Genomic DNA, 14,503 nt, shown 5'->3' with positions numbered 1-14,503 from the left:
ACGACCACTTTGCGTTTTCTTTCTTAGACCTATTTCAGGAAGTTGGGTGTGTCTTATTGATCTGTTCAAGAGGTGGGGGTGTTTTTCAGGACAAAGATAGGACAGACAAAACTGGTTACACTTTCCAGATATTCTACGATATTTTCAGATGCCACTTTCATTTTGCATCCAACGCTGAACAAGGCCGAAAGAAAGTCTGCGAAGATCCTAGCTTTCGATACGATGAATTTATTACTGACCAGTGTTCCCAATGAGAGCTCTTAGTTCATCTACCAAATATTGAATCATCCGCAAATGGTTGTCTGCAGAAGATGGTGCCATTGTATCTTTTGACCTTGCAGAACTGGAGCTGTGTCTACTCGGTGGGCGTGGTGTAGACGGAGTAACCTGTTCATGTATTGGGTCTGCATCTGAAGAGCTGACACGTACGTGGACACCTGACAGATTTTCCTGAAGGACGGGACTTGAAAGTGGTTCGTCGCCCATGCGCACAGAAGTTGCAGTAACGGGCGAAACAATTCGAACTCGTTTTTTTGGTTCTGAAGAGTCGACCTTTTGTGCCCTAGAATCATCATCAAATTGTTTTGCAACATCTGTTTTGCGTCCTTCTCTAAGTAATTTATTTGTTAAGCCTGATTGAAATTCGCTTAAATTATTCTTCAAAGAATTGACCCCTCCTAAATCTTTCTCGACATGAAACCCAGAATAATCCAGACTTCTTCTTGCCGAAGATCTTTGCGGTGAAGAATCTGAAAGTTTTTCACCTCTAGAGCCAATAAATGATTGTCCTTCCAATGCATGCTTCGTCACAGTGTTTCGTGGCAATTTATCTTCACTTTTTTGATGATTTTCCAGTTGTTGCATCATGGAGTTTTGTAGCAGTAGCTTTTGCTCCTCGTGATGACTCGGGCTTTGCTGTCGCTAAATTGAACAAAACAAGTTTTCAATAATGAGTCCTGGAAAACATAACCCAGGAAATGTCTTGCAAAATCAACCAAATGATGGTTCAAAGTTATGATGCTGGATGAAAGGTGTGACTATTGGAATAGATGAAAGGTTCTGAGCAGTTCTTTCCTGCAGTCCTGTTTATGATGTTATACAAGGGGGTTCATAAGTTTGAGCCTGTGGATGAAATCCGAAAGTATGATCAATGAAATGAAAGCTATTGAGCAACAAATTTCTGCGGCGCTATTTCCAATCCTGTATATGGTCTATTGTTTTGATTCTTTAGATCAGTGACAAAGGTTGCCCCTTGGAACCAGAGCTCAGCTACCGAAGACTTTGCAGATGATGCAAAGGGTTTCTTTCAGATGCTGTGTTTAACTTTCAAGGTCTTATTGTGTCTTTTTATTAACATACGGACTCTGGCATTCAAATTTCAATCAACGGTTTCGTCTTTCACATTTGCCACGACAGTTGAGGCACTGTTAAAAATTAGAAGCCGAAGACATGGATCGAAATCAACCAATCAAAAAGCTGAATGTAACCCATTCCACTACAGTGAAAATATGAAACCAAGGATTGGAGTCCACGTGTTTGCGAAAAAAGCAGAAATGAATATTGATAATCTAATCAAACCTGTAGCAGCTCATAACGTTCCTTTAATTGCAATATTTCTTGCTGAAGTTGTGCCTCTCGTATCTGCAGCTGCTGACGCTTCTGTCGCTCTTCAACTGTCGGGACAGGTGTTGACGACACCAGCCGGTCATTGTATGTTGTTGCAAATGCTTGGTTGGTTTCTTCTTGAGATCTTGATGGGGATAGATTGGCTATATCAAGTTGAGTGAAAACGTTGACATCATTAGCAATAACTAAAAATAACAGTATGTTTAACAGTAAGTGGGGGCAATTTTTTTTTCAAGTCTATATTCTGTTATTCTGTTCTCAAACTTGTCTATTTCTGCTAGTTAGTAAGGTCTGTTGTCAAAGGCTTGAAAAATTGTCTAGCATGACTGTGTATGCATGAGATTTGGGCACAAGTGCAGGGATGGCACTAGGATTTTTCAATCTGGGTCCTGGGACCCGCATGTTCGGCCAAATTGGGGTCCCAAGCATTTTTTGGGGGTCCCAAAATCTTGGTGACCCTCTGCGAGAAAAAGAGAGTAACCAACTTGGAATTGATATTGACGCATATGCATAGGACCGGCTGACAAAGGCTTTTTCTAGAGCCGTTACATTCATTCCTGGACAAGAACTCTGTTAATGAAAGAGCACCCTTTCCAAGGGTTTACGCATCACTGGTTTCCTCCCTTAGGAGCAACGAACAGTGACGTCTTTTGCTATATATTTGCATTCAGCGACTTGCAGAGTACATTCCTCTGAAGAAGACCGCAGAAGGCGGTCGAAAATTTAGTTTTAAACTTTTTAGATGTTTTAAACCCCATTTCTTAGAACTTCAATTATGATCACAGATCGCTCCAACAGTTTTACAAACAACAGAATATACTAACAAATCAAAGCAAGTTGTGCCTTGCGTCCTGGGAGGCATTAAAATTTCGATCATGCATTTTTTGGATTTTATTTGCGTAAAAATGCACGATTTCTGCGTTAACGCGATCCCTGCAAGTGGCCAATGTATAGTGAAAGCGGCATTGCTGTATAAAAATTAATAAGATAGCAGGATTTTTCAGTGGGTTGTCAAGAAAAGACAAACAGGAGGCAAAAGCATTGCAAAGCGGATTAGAAATCCAGGACTCATAAACCTTATTCATTAAAATGCACATACATGTAAATGAAAGGGAGATACCTAGGTTGTTCTAGTTTGTAAATTAAGAGTATTACCAAGTGGGCAGTTCATCGGCAAGACACATTTGTTGCTAACAGGAGGATAAGAAGGAGAACAACTCCTAAAATAGGGTCAACACAAACAAAGACAACTTTTCGCATTAGCTTCGGGAGTTAACTGTTGGAAAATGCATGCTACAACCAGAGTGCAAGACCCACTCTCTACATAAGTGAATTTGTCCATAAAGATAAACATTTACTATACTCCAAGACTTAATACTAACCTTTATCATCAGGCCTCGCAGTAGGAATCACCACTCGTCCACTCATTGTATTTGTTTTTTGAGCATCTTGCTTTCCTGATCTGAGCGTGGAGTGAGATGTTGGAGCTCTCTTGATGTTTGACTTGGTTGGTTTTACCGCACTAACTCTCTTTGATGTAACTGTGGTCCATAAGAAAATCATTGATCAGTATGAAAGAGAATCCCCAAGAGATTTTGGCAAACAATAAGACATAGTTAAATTGAAGTAGAAAACAGGAAAAACAAAGATAGCAGGTACAAAAAGAAGCCCATATTTAAATTTTGCGATCAAATAGCAGGAAACAAGATTGGAGTTAATATGACAAACAATGATAACAAAGTCAAAGAGGCAAAGGACAAACCACTCCAAGGCCTTTATAAATACTGACTCAAAAATAACAATACAGTATTTATTAATGGTTTTAGGAAGATGGCAGCAGAAAGAGGAGCTTAAAATAGTTCACAACAACTGAAAAAACAGACAAACAGAGAACAGATGATGGCTCTAACCTTTATCTTCATTATCCATTATGTTTGACAGCAAAGCCGCACACCTGTTAAGACCTCGATCAACAGCAGATGCCTGAAGATAAAACGCTTCACCATTTAACACATAACAACATTACTAATCACTCAATTACCTTCCCCATTAACTTTCTACTTACTGTAGCTCAAAATAATTTCAGCCATCTCCTTTGTGTGCAATTCATTGGTCACTTTTTTAAAACCATACAAGAGATTATACCTTTATTGGTTAATACAGCCGTAGTTAAAAATTGTAGATAAAGGATGTTCAGGCCATGTGGCCCATCTTGCCACTCCTTATCCCAGTTTCATACCAATCCATTTAAACCAACAAGGAGTATTACTCCCCCCAGAGGAGAATTGGTACGTAACTGCAAGGTTAAACCTCAGCAAGAATTCCATGTCCTACTCCCTTTTACTCTTGGGTGAACAGGGCCTAAATTAAGAACATCTTCAACTGTATCTTGTGGGAGGTGGGGTGGCCTCATGGTTAGTGCGCTCGACTCCGGATCGAGTGGTCTGGGTTCGGGTCCTGGCCGAGGACATTGTGTTGCGTTCTTGGGCAAGAAAATTTACTCTCACGGTGCCTCTCTCCACCCAGGAGTATAAATGGGTACTGGCGAATCTAATGCTGGGGGTAACCCTGCGATGGACCCGCATCCCATCCAGGGGGGAGTAGAAATACTCCTAGTCGCTTCATGCCATTGAAACCAGGATAAGCTCCGGCCTGAAGGGCCTCCTGGCTCATAAAGCAGACAACTGTATCTTAATCAAGGGACACAACATGATGTCCTGGCTAAGTCCTGAACTCAGGCCACTCTACCTGGAAGCAAAACATTCATTCCTGGGCTAGCTTTCACACAGATTAATACACATTCCTAACAAAATAAGGATTATTCTATTGTATTGTACTGCACTTAACAAGAGGAAAAGGCAGCTGAACTTCATGATGCTTTCTACTGACCTCACTAATGTTGTCTGTAATTCAGTAACATTATCACTGACTACCCAAACCAATTAATTAAAGAACTAAGACTAGTAATGAAGCCGGATAAAACAACAACTACATGTAACTAGGGGTGCAGGGATGGCGCAATGGTGAGAGCACTCGCCTTCCACCAATGTGGCCCGGGTTCGATTCCCGGACTCGGCGTCATATGTGGGTTGAGTTTGTTGGTTCTCTACTCTGCACCGAGAGGTTTTCTCCGGGTACTCCGGTTTCCCCTCTCCTCAAAAACCAACATTTGACTTGATTTACTTTCATTGTTAATTTCAGTTTACAGTGTCCCCAATAAGCGCGCCAGCGCTAGAACGACTGGACACTTAAATAAAGTTCCTTTCCTTTCCTTTCTTTCCTTTTCCTGTTAGTTGCATCTACATGTACCTGATCTTCTGAGTCTGAGGTGTAAAGAGCGTAGCCAGGTTTGGAATCCTTTGCTGGTCTTTGATGGCCTTTCTGGCCTTTAAGAGGTCTGAAAGCAAGAAATGAAAACAATGCTTTTGGCAAAAACACCATCGCCAGCCCCAGAGGGAATTTGTCACCTATACAAATGATAGTTGGGTCACACTTAACCTTGTCCTTTCACAAGACTGTATTTCACCGTTAATTATAATTATTTTTGTGAGCATGCTTATTTTACTTTTTGTCGGAGACGTAATAATTATTATTAAGTAAAGGAATAAAGCTCTTGAAAACTCAATCAAAAGATCAAATCTAGTTGTTGTGTGTTGCTCAAAACAGATATGACACACATGACAATGTACATTTAACAGTTTGGTGACAACCAAACAATTTTCTTAGAAACCTCTGAGATTAACCTGCCACCTAATATTATTTACAGCTGTGTCTTTCATAAGACAGAGATTAAGACGACCATACGCATACATGTAAGAAAATAATGAATGAGATATGTTTGAATTTATTTGATATTTAAAAAACAGAGATGATGTATCTAACCTTTTGACTGCAGCTGGAGGCTTTGAATTTGAAGCCAGGCCTCGTGCAACTAAAGATGCCTTGGATGCCTTGGAAAGAAAAATAGATCGCATGTACGCAGTGATTTGACAGTACAGCTTGCAAGATCAGCGCAGAAAATATTATTGTGACAAACAAAACCTGTTTCATTGCAACGACTTTCTCCAACGTACAAAAAACAGCAGCGGAAGGAAAAAAGAAAAGAGGGCGTACCTTTGATGGAACTTTATATTTCATTCCCTGTTTTAATTCCATAACCACAGTTGGTCTTTTACTCGTGTTTTTGGCGCTACTAACCGCCATTTTAAATTAGGTTTCTCACATATATCAAGTACATATTGTTAACAACAAATCCGCTGGTTGATTTGAGGCAACCGCGTTTCGCATTTTTTTTCGTCTCTCGACCCCAGACCCCAGAGCTATTCTGCAAATAACAGCGTGCACTGGCAAGCAAAAATGTGTTAAGCCTCCCTTTACCCTCATGTACCCTAAGTTAACCTCGTTCTGCCACGTTGACCTTCATTTACGCCAAGCAGGAGCACATCACATGATGGGCTCCTCCCCCAAGTTAACATCGTTCTACCACTGGGCGTTAACCCTCACTTACTCTAAGGCTATGTTCACACGCGAACGGTCCCAAATGGATCCGACCCGATCCTGAAACGGACCACTTCTGTTCACACGGGAATGTTCCGTTTATTATCGCCAGGACACACAGGACTTATTTGTTACGGATCCGGTACGAGATCGAAGCGAACAAAGCAGCTGTTTCTACCATTCAACCATAGCCGGCGCCCATGCTTAAATTGCGCTGCAAGTACCGAAAGGAGCAGCTCCAGGTATTTAAATGGTGAGAGATCCATCCGGGACTGAAACGGTTCCTAGACTGGACCTGATATTTCGGAGGTCCAGAAATCGGACCTGATTGGGAACGGATTCATGGTACCGTTACCAGGTCCCGTGTGAACAAGATGGCTATCCGGCACGATTTTTAGATCGGAACCACTGGGAACGGGTCCCGTGTGAAAATAGCCTAAGTTGACCATGTTCATCCTCATTTACCATAACTTGGACGCCTACTACCTCGTTGACCTCTATCTACCCCATGTCAGTTCCTCCAGCCGCACTTTAGAGATTTGATAAAGGCCAGTCTCCGTGTGCCTCTCAACCAGTTGCCTCTTTTATGCCCAAAACGAATTCTGGGTAATTCTGCCATTCCATGACAAGGGAACCCTCTGATTCTCATTTTATTGACTGGGTGTAGGGACACCCAGTCCTACCAGCAAAATACAGCACCAAAAATTGCCCAAATTGTATAGGTAGGTCCTGGAATTCCTCTGCAGAAAGGCCAGACAGACATCTTCACTCGACAACCGCCATGTTACAACAAAGAATTTTAGGCGTCCCAGTGTGCGTAAGACCATCTCTCACCTCTGTCTCGAGACGACCAGACACGCACGGTTCTTACGTTACGTTTACGCCTGTAGAATCAACTGAAATCTCAATTCCTTGTAAAAACCAGCACCTTAATTTTTTTGGTAGGCTAGGTAGACTCTAGGTGTTTGAGAGCCTGAACATTTATGCATGCGCTGACGGAATGTTTGAACAAGAGAGAAAAATGCGGTGCCTCCAGCAGTACCTATTTAAAATTGTTTCTTGTTTATACGGGCTTGCATAGAGAGATTTAGTCAAGAGTTCCATTCTTGTAAGACAGCCTTTTAGTTTACATAGCTGTCATTTATTCCAGTTTTGGGTAAAGTTTTCGTGGTATGTTTTTAAAGTATTGTCTTTTTTGTTTATCACATGTTTTTTGATAATTTTAAGCGTGTGTGCGCGTAAAAGCCTCTTGGGTCCTCAGTTTTCACATGGTTCTAATCACAGTTGCGGGGTGATGGTTTTAGTTAGAAGTGACCTTGACTTTAATCTAATATCTATAAATTCTGATGATGAAGGCCGTTCAATTGTAATAGAAGCTGAAACACAGGGCTCAGGGGCACCCAACGAATCTGTTCCTGACATTATCTGTTCCCCAGAGGAATCTTGCTGGCTGGCAAAAATACAGGTGTTTTTATGAGCTGGCTGGGAAATTTATTATTGATAAAGGTTTTGCCTGGGAATTACTGACTTTTTCTAGCATTTCAACCCCCGAGCAGGCTGTAGAAACTCTGAAGACTGAGGACGACTAAAAAAAAAAAAAAAAAAAGGACCCCTTCCCTCTCCCAGAGAGTAGTCAGAAACATACGACGGCTGGTCAGAGTGATTGCGCTTGCGGTTTTGTAGCTTTTGTTCGGTCGTTTTGGATCGAGGCATTTGCGGAAAGCGCGCGGAATTCCTGGCTGGGAAACCAACCAACCAATTTTATCTATCTGGCTGGGAAATTTCTTGTGTGTCTTGCTGGGAAAAAGGAACAGATAATGTTTTCCCAGCAACACTGAAAAACACCTGAAAATGCCTTAATAACATTTATTTTCATTAAGTGGGGTATAATAACACATTTTACAACAAATTGGTCGTTGGGTGCCCCTGAGGGCTCGCCGTTCCCGTCACTTGTTGTTAATATCTATGCTCCGCTAAATAAGACTCACGACCAAAGTCGTTTTTTTGATAAATTAAATAAAAACATTGAAGATTGCGTTGCTAACAAGGAGCTTAGGATCATTCTCAGGGGAGACTTCAATGTCACACTCAACTTTGACCTTGATTGTCCTGGCGGCAGACCATTCAAAAAAGACTGTCAAAAATATAGCAAGTCTATGCTTTGATTTTGACTTAGTAGACATTTGGCGGATACGAAACCCTGAAAGGAGGAGATTTACATGGAGACAAAAAACCTCTTTATTTAAAGAAGTCAGTTCACAATATAAAATGGGGAAAATACAAAGTACAATAATGTGCAATTCTTTACCGCTGCAGTAACAAAATGTGAGAAAAAAAATATTTACAATGTAAATAAGACGACGATGAAGAGGTGTGTGTGTGTGTGCATGTGTGAGTGTGGTGAGTGTTACTGAGTGTAGTAAGGTAGTAAGTAAGAGTAGTGTGTGGAAAAATTGTCTGTAAAACTGAAAATCAATAAATATCATTAAAATACAAAAAAAAAACCACAAATAAACCTACAGATTTAAGTACTTTAGTAAGAAAGGAACGTGAAAGGGCGCACGTGACCTTTTGACCAAAGAGAAAAAAAAAGCGCACCTGAAGGGACATGATTAATACTCAAGTGATGAAGCTGAGCAGACACAGGACACAATAAACTACCTGGAACGCGTGGCAAAGGCAAAGAAAAGAAACGCTCTTGGAATTGAATAGCCTAGCTCGCGCGACCCATCCAAATAAAGGTCTGAGCGCAGCAAAACCTTGGTATTAATGAGCGCCTCAATGTCAACTACTAAGTTAAATTTACGCAAAAAAGAATAGAAAGCCACTAAAAAAGAGCCCACATAGCTGCTTGGAGAGGATTTTCTCTGTCGAAAAGAGGCGCGATGTCGAGAAGCAAACACGGTGTTATAGGTGCCTTACGCTTTACTGCTGTACCTAAATGACGTTTAGCTTGGCGCAACAAAAGTTTGTAACGATAATCGCTATCCCAGGTCAACTCATGCCCGAGAGGCTTGTGCATATGTTTAAGACTGCTAAGATGATTCAAAATTGTTCCGTAAGCACGACCGAGCGACACTAGATAAGCGATATATCTCAGTGGCAATTTAAGTAACAGTCACTGGAAAGGGAACTACGGAAGCAGCGTAACAAAAAGAGAGATAAAAGTGCGAGTGCAAGTTCCTTTGGCTGGAGTCGGCATAGGCTGAGTTGATCAAACGTTGTCCAAGAGAATCCAGGGTGGAAATGTCTGCAAAGGAACGTTGTCGACGCTGGCCTGCAACAGAACGTGACAAAGGGAAAATTAGCTTATGTCTAACATGTGTAAAGTAATGCCGTGTTGGGGCTCACGAAACTAGAAACTCCTTATCTTGGGTGTCAAGTGGCTGCCTCAGTTCAGTGTTTAGCTTTTCTCCGTTACATCCTTTTTTTCTAAGAACCACTAATTTTTCGGTTAAGGCTGACACGGAAGGCGATTTTCAGATTTTATTTGACGTTTTGAGCGTTTTGTGCATGTGGTCTTAATTACGTGATACAGAATTAATGACAAGCACGAAGACAGGGACTTCACTGACCTTCATCACAGTACTGTATGAAAATGGTTGGTTTACTCAGTGCAAGTTTAAGCAACAAAAAATCAACTGGCCGGATAACGTTTCAAAATTCCTATCAACACTGAACCATGAGTTCTTTCAATGTGATTACTTTTTGTTCTGTTTAAAGTTCACCGTTGTTGATGATGCAACAACAATTTAACAACAACAACAACAACAATTTATTGGTATTCCCATATATAAATGGTATTACCTAAAACAAAACTAATACAACACTAATCACTTTAAATTAAATAAGATTACATGTTTCTCTCATATTCAATGCTTCATATATAAAGTAACCTAGTTTCTTACAGATGAAAGAGTCAGTATTATTGAACAAGAATATAGTTTTTTCGGTATCGTTAAAAAGATTAAATGACGGGTATTTAAGTACAATGTCACTTGTTATATATTTGTTGTCTAATAGTTTTATAACGATCACAATGAAATAAGAAATGATTTTCGTTCTCAATTTGGTTAGAGCGGAAGTGTTGACAAACACCGACAGGAAATCCAAGTATCTGGAGATGAGCAGAACATATGCGCAATAACAATAGTAGGCACCGTCCTTAGGCACTTTTATTCACATATTCATCATTGGTGTCTGAGAGACAAGATGGTTTTGATTTCCCATAGAGTCCTTACAATTCCTTCCACAAGAATAATCCAACTTGCAGGATAACTAAACTAATCATAAAAATTACAATTTCCTTGAATGTGATTGGTTAAAAAAAAACTCCTATTTTTCACTAATTCACTTGCCAAGTTGTAATCGAACAGTTTGGTATTGGACAGTTCAATAAGCCAACCACATTAAGTTGCAGTTTAAGTCAACCAATCACAACATTGGTATCAATCACCATAGAAAAATTGTACAGTATAAATTGGGGCTTTCTTTCTTTTTTTCTTTCTTTCAGAGTGACATTAAACAATTTATGCCTCCTTTGTCAGTATTTTAATGCAAATTTTACCTTTTTTCATTAACTTCGCTCTTCTTCTTTTCTTGGAAATTGTAATTATTTTTATGATTAATTAGAGGTAAGAGGACCTTATGTAATCCAATAAGGTCTGTAATCATACTTGTGATAAACAAATTGGACTCCAGTCGCCTGAGTATGATTACAGACCGAATTGGACTCCACTCAGTCCCATTACCATTAGTAATGTTTCTCTAAAGACCATTAATTTTATTTGTCTACATAAAAGAGAAGCTGTGGCCTTTTCAGAACGCATTAGTGTCTGTGATGTTCATACTGTAGATCCATAGCACAAAAATAATTCAATCAATTGCATTTCATGTACTTTTGAACATTGGCAAAGATTAACTTGCCTGTCAATGTTTCCATGAGTGTGGTGTACTAACAGTGTATTTCCAAAAACCTGCAACAGTATCAGTCACAGTTCAGAAGCTATTTGAATAATAACATTATTATTATTATTATTATTATTATTATTATTATTATTATTATTATTATTATTATTATTGCTATGTAACATCACAGGCCTAAAAGGTGCTCCTGGCCTGGTCAATTATTTCCTTTGAGAGCGAGTAACAACAAGTTCCTAAAGTTCCCAAAGGAGTCCTCTCCTGATTCACTAAAGGGACAAAACATTTCTTAGGAGTCTACCCGTCCCCAATAGAGCACTTTTCTGGATCACTTCAAGTCTGATGGTGGTGCCAAGCTTTTCGATGTGTTTGTCAAACTTATCAGATACAGCCCCTAATGTTCCAATCACAACTGGCACTACAGTCACTTTCTTCAGCTTCCACAACTTTCTTATTTCTTCCCTAAGAAGTTGGTACTTCTCTATTTTGTCCAGTTCTCTGTCTTTTACTTGCCCATCCCCTGGAACGGCGACGTCAATGATCATGGCCTCCTTTGCTTGCTTATTAACAAAGACAATGTCCAGTCTCCAGGCTTCAACTATCCTGTCACACTGTACTGTACTAAAGCTTGCTCTAGGGCACTGCAGATCAATGCTTCTGTTCACCCTTTGGGGTCTCCCTTCTGCATTCACCGCCATGTTTTATCCCAGTCCACCCCTGTCAAGTTTCTAACATACTGCCCATGCATTTGCTTCCCTTTCCATTTGTTTTCTGTTTCCAGCTTTGCAGTCTTCTTTAACTCTTTCAGTTCCTTTGCCTCATCCGTCTTGTTTGTTCCTCTCTCTCCCACTTTCCTTAACAACATCTTATTACATCTCCCTACATACCAACCCAAACTGTTTTCTTCCCCCCGGACACAAGCTTCGCAACTAATAAGTCTTCTGCCCCTTCTCTTCCTTGGTACGTATATCTTTGCACTGTCGCTCTTTGGGTGTAGCTCCTTATTCATTGTCATCACTTTCCTGGTCTTTCTATCCATGCTTTGCACCTCTTCTTTCGTCCATCCAATCACACCTCCTCCATACCGTTATATTATTATTATAATATCATGGGTCACAAATTACTCCTTACTTTAGCCACGAAATTTCAGCGTTAATTTATAATTTCACATGTGAAATTACAAAATTGCCAAGATGGTGTCTAGATTTAAGACAGTGACCATTGAAGAAGTTACGAAATTAAAAGAAGCGGCAGAAAATTTCAATACGTGAAAGAGCACAATTAACTGGGTGAGAGTTGTTGAGAAGTGGTATGACGAAAATAGCCTTGAGAAAAACCTGGAGATGATTCTTCCCGAGCAGTTGGATAAAGTACTCAAGCGATTTTACAATTAAGGTTGTGAGCGTAATTTGTCACCCACGACATTAAAAGGTAATCAAATGGTTTTCTTGTGAAATTAGGAAATAATTTCACTTGCGTTTTGTCAAAATTCTGATAATTTCCCTCGCCTAAAGGCTCGGGAAATCATCAGAATTTTGACAAAACGCGCGTGAAATTATTTCATAATTCCACTTTGGAATCTGTAATCAACTCTGGAAAAAAAAACATTTTGACGAGTCTCAATAAATGAGGAGACAACTACACAAGATAGAAAGGCACAGAATTCGACTTTTCCTGTTTTCAGCACAGTGTCTGGTGACCGTCTGCTTTTGGCAGGGATTTTGTTATTGATCTGGTCTGTGTTTTGTCAATCCGATCCGATCCGATCTGATCTGATCTGATCCGATCTGATCCGGTCTGATCCCGTCCGATTCCGGTCCAATCCGGTTGGATCCTGGTTTTGCCAACAGCCTTATTATGACAGCGCCGTCAAAAATAGTGATCATGTCTCTGTGTCTTAAAACTGCATGTATGGGATTGACAAAAAAAAACCTTTCTGATCCAACATAGTACACAGGATCACAAGAAATGAAGCTGAGTCTTACCACATTGACAACAAGTTTGAATGGCTAGACCACAGAAATTCCTTGTCATTCTATAAGTTGAGAAATAATGAGAACAGAAACAAACAGATACACCTCTAAGTGTTGGTGTGTAAATGGAGATAGCCTTTTCAACAGTCAGAGCTACTTGAATTGAATTTCCTTAAATTGCTACAATCATGATAAAACGAAATCACTTCCTTTTTGCTTTAGATTTTGAAAGTGTGTTGCCTCAACACCTGACATTTCAGGGCTTTCTTGTAAAACCTCGATTTATCACAGAAAAACTTACACTGGGCTTCTTACCAATTTTGTCTTTTAAAGTGAAGAATTTTTTCAGCTCCAAAGATCCCATACCAGATGATTTAAAATCCCAGTGCGGGATGTGATTCCCATTACATTGGTGAGACGTCATGCCATTTTTCATCTGCAGGAAGCGTCATGGAACATCTGTTGACTGACAAGAATTCTCATCTACAAAAACACCTAATTGCCTCACCTGACTGTAAACAAACATGCATTCCTAGTTGTCTTACGATCATAGACTCAGCTAGAGACGTTTATACTCTTAAATTGAAAGAAGATACTGTATCTATATTTCACGTATTAAGGCAGAGCTAAATGTGCAGTTACAGCATAGTTAATAATTTTTGTTTTTTTTTAAGCAACCTGTTTAACACTTGTGCACGCACACATGTTATGATACGTTATGTTCTGTGACTTTGTGTTATCTTTTCAAAATATAGCCGTCACTGCTTAAAAATTAATTGTATCGTATATAAGAGAGAGAGGTTTGTAGATGATACTGATGATGGCATGAGTTAAATGCCGAAACATGTCTTTCAAAAGTTGGTTCGTGTGTCTTAAATTTAGTTCACTTGATTTCATATCAGCAGTTCAATTTATTTATATGATTCAATTTAAGCTTATATCGTTTCATTCGTTAAATAGAGAGAGTTTATCTCAGCCTTCACGCAGAATCCAACAGGTGAATTAAGTCTTCACTCGAGTTCTCTTGTTCGCTGCAGAATCACAGATCTAATGACGTAATCATCTAATCGGCCCTAAAAGTACTCCAAAACACTTAGAATCTCGCAGTGCAGATCTCGTTGAGCATGACGAGAAAGAGAAGAAAAATGCCTTGAATCATCGACATCGGCCGCCATTTTGTTTTTTATATCACTTTGACTCCGCTGACCATTGAGACAGTCGTCACAATAGCCGTATTTATATTTCTTGTGATGCCATATATCTGACGAGTATCGTGAAATTCAAAAAATATATGTATCAGGAAAAAAATATTTGTATCATGAAAAAATATATGTATCATGAAAAAATATATGTATCATGAAAAAAATATATGTACCATGAAAAATATATATGTATCAGGAAAAAATATATATATTAGGAAAAATATATATGTATCATGAAAAAATATATCTATCATAAAAAAATATATGTATCATGAAAAATAT

The 14,503-nt window shown here is 39.5% G+C and overlaps 1 protein-coding gene and 1 long non-coding RNA gene across 3 annotated transcripts in view; both read right to left on the bottom strand.

Moving 5' to 3' along the window:
- Positions 1 to 5,876, bottom strand: part of LOC138049673 (coiled-coil domain-containing protein 14-like) — a 12,783-nt gene extending 6,907 nt beyond the window's left edge. The window contains exons 1-7 of one of the 2 annotated variants that reach the window (XM_068896069.1): positions 5,740 to 5,876; positions 5,509 to 5,576; positions 4,936 to 5,023; positions 3,537 to 3,609; positions 3,009 to 3,167; positions 1,579 to 1,769; positions 240 to 921 (exon numbers count right to left, since the gene is read on the bottom strand). In XM_068896069.1, the coding sequence (XP_068752170.1) occupies positions 240 to 921; positions 1,579 to 1,769; positions 3,009 to 3,167; positions 3,537 to 3,609; positions 4,936 to 5,023; positions 5,509 to 5,576; positions 5,740 to 5,829 (1,351 nt within the window). In that variant the 5' untranslated portion in view covers positions 5,830 to 5,876. Of the gene's footprint in view, positions 1 to 239; positions 922 to 1,578; positions 1,770 to 3,008; positions 3,168 to 3,536; positions 3,610 to 4,935; positions 5,024 to 5,508; positions 5,601 to 5,739 lie in introns of those variants that run through there. The other variant, XM_068896071.1, reaches the window with a different exon arrangement.
- Positions 5,877 to 8,251: 2,375 nt separating this feature from the next.
- Positions 8,252 to 13,981, bottom strand: LOC138048848 (uncharacterized). The gene is made up of 3 exons (XR_011132224.1): positions 13,335 to 13,981; positions 11,050 to 11,099; positions 8,252 to 9,400 (listed from the first exon to the last, which is right to left on the bottom strand). It is a non-coding gene; the product is annotated as an uncharacterized lncRNA (long non-coding RNA).
- Between the last annotated feature and the right edge of the window lie 522 nt (positions 13,982 to 14,503).

The sequence above is a fragment of the Montipora capricornis genome, chromosome 5, assembly GCF_036669925.1.
Source record: "Montipora capricornis isolate CH-2021 chromosome 5, ASM3666992v2, whole genome shotgun sequence".
In the NCBI taxonomy this organism is placed as follows: domain Eukaryota; kingdom Metazoa; phylum Cnidaria; class Anthozoa; order Scleractinia; family Acroporidae; genus Montipora; species Montipora capricornis.
The sequence above is the reverse complement of the archived record's forward strand: the minus strand, read 5'-3'. Positions and strand labels throughout refer to the sequence as shown.